Here is a 7,555-nt window from a genome sequence, read left to right as displayed (position 1 = left end):
TATATATATATATATATTCTGAAATTTAGATACTTAGAAAAAGAGGTGAGCGATAGAAGGAGAGATGTGAGGAAGAAAGTTAGTGTATCCTAAATACAATTGTACGTACTTTTGACCTCATGTATCCGAGTAGATTATACACGTATCTGAAGATCAAAATTTTGACGCAAATAGTAATTTTAAAAACTTACAAGAATGCAAGTAATTAGACCTTAAACTAGTAAAATTTGTTTAGTTTGCATCAAATTTTATTAGTGATAGATAGACACTTTTACTTGGTGTGTATCTCCTAGTTTGTGTCCCTCTTAATTATTACATTAGATAAGTTTACTTACCCCTATATAAGTAGAGAATAATCCAATTTATAAGAAATGTTATCATAGTTAATCTATCCAATTTATAAGAAATGTTAACATAGTTAATCTATTAATCTTCTTTTCCTATGTATTTTTCTCAAAATAATTATTAGAAATAATTTGAAGAGTAACATTTTGTGTTCAGTTTAAATAAATTATATGTTCTCATTCAATATCTACTACCTTCATTTGATGCCTAATTTGATGTTTTTCCCAATTAGCAGTTTCATCAAAACCATATAATAAGATTTAATTTTATACCTTTTTATGTATATACCAGTAAACATGAGTAATATAAGCTTTAATTTTTCATTTTGAGAAAAAAAAAGAGGGACCGGTTCAAGTAGTAAATACCCACCACCTCCAACATAAAGCTAATCATACCTCACATTTCATTGTCAAATTTAAACAGTAGCAGTAGAAAGGAACTCACAAGTAAAAACACGCAATCAAGCAAGAAATAATTAAAAATAAGTGAAGGAAAAAAAGCTCAAACTACATTGCCAATCCAAAACATGTCTATTACAAAAACACTTAATTTGCAATCCAAGTCAAATAAAACAAAAGAAGATGAAACAAGTTCAAGAAATTCTAATGGAAGGCATGAAAATTCTACTTAACAGCAACTAAGATGAGATCATCAACAACTAGTTCTTCAACTCATGTATCGCAGCAAGGCTATTTGTGTACGGTATGAATCTTCTCTTGGGATTCAATTGTCCTGGAGTCATAATGGTCTCCACCTTTTGCCCACTCAGGTAATAAAGATATATCCTTTCAGTTGTCCAGATCACCACAATATCATCACCACTGTTTATACACGGTAATACATTACACAACACATTACCATTGTCAATAAACAAATCTTTCTCCAATGCTTGCCGAGACTTCTTGTGTCCAAGATTTACGCACACACTACGATTCAGGCTCATGTCCATTCCTCTGTAGATATCTAACATAAAAACATCCCCGCAATCATTGTAAACAGTTATATAGGATAGCTCATCATTTACCTGACTCAACGCACCATATCTCCCAGGTGGAATAGGCACACGTAGAACTGCTGCAACCTCATTTTTCACATCAAATGCTAGCACACCATTTGATGTTGTACTCCAGTATCCCATCCCCTTCATATATAATCCCCCACCAACAAGACTTGTATCTTCTAACTCAAGACACTCTGAAGAAGAGCGCCTCCACGAATTTGATTGAGACGAGTAAATCTCAAAGAATACAACTGGTTGATCAAGAAGAGGGACAACAGCGACAAGGTGAAAATAAGATTCAATATTACCCTCAGGATCAAACGCAAGAATGAAAGCTGGATCAGATCCGTGATAATATTGATGAGGAGGGATACATTTCCAATCTTCGGTCAAAGGATTGCAAACGTAATAACTCTCCAACCCCTGGCAAAGGAGCAACCCGCTGCTAGAACTGAGAATTTTAATCCCTTCAGGCAAGAAACCTAGGGAAGGATTGGGGACTCCATTAGCAGAATGATCCAAAGACAAGAAGTTGGGATCAGATTGGATATCCACATCCACAATCTGATGAAAGTAGCCTGAAAGTTTCTTGAATGAAGTGTTTTGCTGGTATGCCAATAACGGACAATCTATCCAATGATTCCATTCATTGGACACTGCTCGAAACTTCATCAAGGACTTGCCAGGAAGGAAAGGCAACACGTGTTTCATCGCCACATCTTTTATCTTCATATCCTCTCTCCTGATGTAGTCTGCAGGTAATTTTGATACTTCATTCCATTCCTGCAAGACAAAAGAGGTATTGTAATTAGATGAAAGAGATATATACATATTAAATACAGCTCAAACTCATATTAGTTGGTGTCAAACATTTATTTCTACTTATCTCTATTTAGGTTAGGTACTTAGTTCACTTTCAAAGGTTCATTTAAATAGTGCATTCATCAACATCTCTCTAAAAAAGGGAAAGCAATGGAAAGACAAACAAGAGAATAGTAGTATCAAAAAAGGCAAGATCTAAAGAAGAAACTTATCAAAAAAAAATAGGGGAATTCAGATTGCCTATATAATTACATTATGAAAAAAAAAATGATTTTGGATTAAGATGAATTCAAATGAAGCAAAATAAATAGTAATTTTCTCCCATCCAAGTAATTTTTGGTTGTGTAACCTAGATATGTTTCACGAATGCAGAACTATCTATCAGAAGAAAAAACGACCATTCTTCTATAATAAAAGGTTATCAGAAACAGCCTCTCCATCCAATAAAAGTATGGGTGGGGGTAAGGTCTGCGTACATCCTACCTTCCCCAGACCCCATTTGTGAGGATTCCACTTAGTGTGTTATTGTATTGAAATGAATAAGTTTCAGTATTGTTCTTCATGTGAAACGAATAAAAATACTCAAAAATAGAAGAGGCAGAAAACGATACCTTGTGAGTCCCATTGTCCTGTTGTTGAATAGCTAGAGAAAATTCCTCAGCATCAGCCATGATATTATTCTCAAACTCATCAGAGCTAACAGTCATCACGTTGTCCTTCAATGATTCCATTTAATTTTTCTGCACAAAATGCACGTTGTTAGTGATAATGAAAATTTTAAAGCATAAACTCCCTCAAAGTATACTTTATGAACAATCAAAAGAACGACAACCTAATCCACTTTAAGAAAGTGTTTTAGTATGCAAGAAATTATGATCTCATAAAAAGGAGCAGATGAAGTAAACTCTAGACTCTGCTTCATAGATCACTAATCATCTGTATAAAAAAAAGAAGGAAAAACATTTCACTATACTTAAAATCATAGATTTTACAATCTCCCAATTACCATTTAGCAGTTCATCTCCTTGGTAATTGTGATTCAAAGAAATCAAAATATCAATGATCAAGAAATTTCACAATACTGAAAATCAAGAAACCATAGATTTAGAGAAGTAAATCTTCTATAAAGAAGGAATTTTGAAACAAAGTGTTAAAAAGCAATAAGTCGTCCACACATAGATCATATCGTAAATCTGAGAAAGATCCGACAGTTCATATATATAATTCTTGGTCAATTGAAACGTGAAATATTTACATACAACTAGTCCCACATAAGAATAATTCAAAGAATCAAAACACATTCCAACAATTGAAACAGATGACGATCAAATGAAACAAATTAAGAATAAATCACAATTCCTGACATATACAATGGATAATCGTAGAAAGAAATTTAGAGTTCTTAATAAATACCGGTAATCAAAATTGTTTTAGAAGAATTACGAAAAGAACTCACAATGCCCGAGATTTGAGTTGCGGTAAACAAAAAAAAAGGGAAAGGGGGCTTGAAACCCTAGCGGTGACGAGAATCGTGTGGGGAGAGACTAGTGGAGACAGTTCACAATTGCAAAAATTTAGCGAAGAGTTTAGCTTGTACAAAGGAAATACTATTTGCTTCTTTGGATATATATACACAAGGAAACAAAGTTAAAGGGAGGAGAATTTCGACATTTCATTGCCTTACACAATCTCAAGTTAAATCTTTCTAATAATTTTCATTCCAAATAAAGATGTCAATATAGGCCAGTTCAATCTAATTCAACTTAAGTTATGCGGACCAAGGAATTTGATAGGTTAGGGTGCGCCAGCCCTTTATGTTGAAAAATCTTAAATTGGTCTGCCCAGCCCAGCCTTAAAAACGTGTCACGAGTTGGGGTGGACTAATCCTTGTTGACACCCATGTTGACACCCAATTTTGACCCTCCCTGATATAAACTAATTGACGAGCTTCTTAATACTAAAACGATTTAAAATGATTGGTTTTATAAAATAATAATAATAATAATAATTTTAAAAAAAAGATAATAATATCTTTCGAGTTATTTTAACTGGTTTTGTCAATTTTTATATCTTGTTTTACTAAATTATGCATATAATCATAATATTATATAAATATCGAAAATTGTCTCAAAATTTTTGGTTTTAATTAAAAAAATTTGACGATTAGTTTGATTTGAGTAATAATTTTTATATTTTAGATTAACTACGATTATATTATTTTGTTAAGATTAACAAGCTCGTTGGTATTTATTCTACTCCATCTTACTCATTTTATTTAGGGCAACTTTCACATATAGCAAACAAAAAATTCATATTTATATGCTATAGCAAACTTTGCATAATTGTGCTCCATAGCAAACATAAAATTGTATAATTCGCTATACATATACAAGTGTATAATTCGCTGGCCTAAATTGTATAATTCGCTGGCCTATTTCGCTGCAATTGTATAATTCGCTATCCTATTTCACTGCAATTGTATAATGCACAATTGTATAATTCACTGCCTATTTCGCTGCAATATTAAGTGTATAGCAAGAAGATATATGTTTTTCTCTCGCTTTATACAAAAACAGAAACACAATATATACACTTCTGTTGTATAAAGCTAGAGAAAATTGTATTTCACTGCAATTGTATAATTCGCAATTGTATAATTCGTTGACCTTTTTCTCTGCAATATTTGAAGTAAAATGTTTGTAAATTGTATAATTAAGTGTATAACACGAAGATATATATTTTTGCATGTGTATATACAATTTTCTCTCGCTTTATACAAAACAGAAACAGAATTATACACTTCTGTGTATAAAGCGAGAGAGGCGAGCGAGAATGGAGAGTGACGAGCGAGATTTCTGGGAGAGAGACGCTGGCAAATTTTAGCTAACGTTTGCTATGGAGCACAATTAAATCAAAGCCTAGCTATTCCATTTATTTTAGGTTAATAGTTTGCTATTATATATAATTTTTCCTTTTATTTATTTAGTTGATTTCGCTAAGCCCTTTTGAGCAAAACCAGATTGGGCCCTATTTTCTGCCAGAGCTTCCAGGCCCAATCCCGTCTCTCAATTTAATTCCACTCTGTTACAATATCTCACGCGAGAGTGAATCAACGAAAACGTAGCGAGGAGCAGCTTTGCAGCAGAGTAGCCTGCGACTCTCGTCCTTACACGCTTGTAGATGAGGACACGTAGCATCCGAAGGACGATAAGATGATCCGCTCTCGAATTCAGATATTGTGGGATTTGTTGGTCGAAAATCTGGTACACTACAACTTGCTCCTTGGGAGATTTTTGAATTTGGAATGGGTGTGAGAATCTCGACTTTGCCCTTTTTCCGCCCAAGAAATCAAACCCTAGATTCTGTACTCTCTTTCATCGTTTTGAAAGGGGGCAGCAGGCGATATACAAAATATATTGCAAAGAGTTTTTAGTAAAGGGAAAATTCTTTTCTTTCACAAGTTTCAGAGTATTTCAAGCAAATAGAACACACGCATAAATACTTCTAAATTTTTCTGTTTGGAGTTGTCGCTTGTAGATTCACGTTCCCTAGTTTCATAGTGAAGATAAGCTCACTGCTCGCCATTGTTCCAGTCGCCTCCTAGAACAAGGTAAATAACTTTTATTTATTTTGAGTTCATCGAGTTCGCTTTCAAGATGACTTGATAAATCGTTCGAGCTTCGTTTTTGCTGTGTACGCCTTTCTCGAATTTATTGCAGTGATATTCGCCTTGCAGTGATTTTGAGCTTCGTTTTTACTCACTGTTCAGGGGTTAGGGACCGTTTGGATGGGCTTAATAAAAGTAGCTTTAAAAAAGTACTTTTGAAAGTGCTGAAACTTATTCTTAAAATAAGCAGTTATTCGTTTGGATAAAAGTGCTGAAGTTGCTATGCCGAACGTGAAAAGGGAAAAATGAAAGAAAGAGATGTTAGGGTTATGTGGGTAATTTGAAGATTGTATAAAAATATTAAGGATAAAAATATAAAAATGTGGTCAAACTTAAAACAGCTTATAAGCTAAAAATAAAAAAGCACCCCTACCCCACCTTTTGACTTTTGGCTTAAAATAAGTTTTTTTTAACTTAAAATAAGTTATTTTGAGTGTTGCCAAACAGCTAAATAAGTCAAAAACCAGCTTTTAAGTCAGTTTGACCAGCTTTTAAGTTGAGCCAAACAGGCTCTTAGACGCTACTTAAAAGCTGTTTTGACTTTACATTATGTACCTTGAATGGGTCTATGTTACTTACTTGAGTCATAATCTGCATAAATGTTATTATCTAATGGTAAATGAACCTATTTTTCTATTCGTTGCTCGTTGACTTCTGTGAACCGTATCATTCCCTTGAGTCTTTGATGGATTGGGAGGAAGGTGTAGCATTATAGATGCATTGTTTGTCTAGTTGTGGTTTCTTTTCTTTTTTTAGCATAATATTGGTCGTTAAGTGTAGTATGCTGTTTATTTGCTAGCTTTGCTCCTCTCCCTGTTTTCCTTATTTTTTTTTTAGGTTCAGTTCATGTTTCTCTGGCGTCAAAATGTTTAGAAAAAAAATGATAAGTTGACATGATTCTAAGGTTCTTTTCTCCGAATATTATTTGTATTGAGTTTATAGTATCGCTTCGCATTGAATGTTGGTTTAATAGCTTGTATTGCCATGGATGACTTTGCTTTCGATTTGGTTGAGATTATTACTTGCCATTGAGTATTTGTTCTCCTCCCTTTATTTAATTTTGTTGGAACCCGTTTAGTTTAATTTTCCAGCTATTCATTCATGCCTAATATTTTTTAAAACTCTTAAGAATGGGTGGGTTATGTGCTAATATTGTTTTGTTTTGGCTGAAAGTTATTGCGATTAGTTCAATCACTGTGTAGCATGCCATCAACTCTCGTTGATGAAGTCTCTTTCTTTACAGTTAAAGGTTTTCTGTGATCTATTTCCCTTTCGACTACTATTAAAAAATGTGTGTCATATTGTTTCTCTATATTCTTATGAACTTTTACGGGCAATACTTATGTTCTTCTCTCTGTTTTGCATGTAAATTGACTCAAGTTCACCATGAACTCCCATTTCCCCTCGCTTTGCATATTTAAGAGAGTCGTAAAGTCTCAAATTCTCTTGTTTGAGTCAAGCTCACCAATTTAGCGTACAGATTACGGAGTTCAAATAATTGGAGAGTTGAAGAAGTTGGGCCAAGAAGCCCATATTATTTTATTCTTTTGTATATATTTTGTAAATTTTGGCCTAAGCCCTTGTTGTATTTCCTTTAGTATTTTTTTTTAAAGTTTAAGACAGGTGGAAATGAACCAAAAACCCAAAACAGGTGGATCCAAATTCCGGTCAAGGCGGACAGAACTCGGGTTGGACCCAATCTATCTCTCTCTCTTGCCTTA

At 33.7% G+C, this 7,555-nt stretch overlaps 1 protein-coding gene and 1 long non-coding RNA gene across 2 annotated transcripts; one reads left to right on the top strand and one right to left on the bottom strand.

The window, feature by feature from the left end:
- Positions 1-1,003: 1,003 nt before the first annotated feature.
- LOC107020157 (F-box protein At5g03970-like) lies at positions 1,004-2,898 on the bottom strand. Its single transcript, XM_015220458.1, has 2 exons — positions 2,779-2,898; positions 1,004-2,128 (listed from the first exon to the last, which is right to left on the bottom strand). Exons 1-2 carry the CDS (start codon positions 2,896-2,898, stop codon positions 1,004-1,006), a joined length of 1,245 nt encoding a protein of 414 aa, XP_015075944.1.
- A 2,375-nt stretch (positions 2,899-5,273) lies between these two features.
- On the top strand, positions 5,274-7,555 carry LOC107019145. Its single transcript, XR_001456755.2, has 2 exons — positions 5,274-5,777; positions 7,215-7,555. It is a non-coding gene; the product is annotated as an uncharacterized LOC107019145 (long non-coding RNA).

This window comes from Solanum pennellii, chromosome 5 (genome assembly GCF_001406875.1).
Source record: "Solanum pennellii chromosome 5, SPENNV200".
Classification (NCBI taxonomy): Eukaryota; Viridiplantae; Streptophyta; class Magnoliopsida; order Solanales; family Solanaceae; genus Solanum; species Solanum pennellii.
The sequence above is the reverse complement of the archived record's forward strand: the minus strand, read 5'-3'. Positions and strand labels throughout refer to the sequence as shown.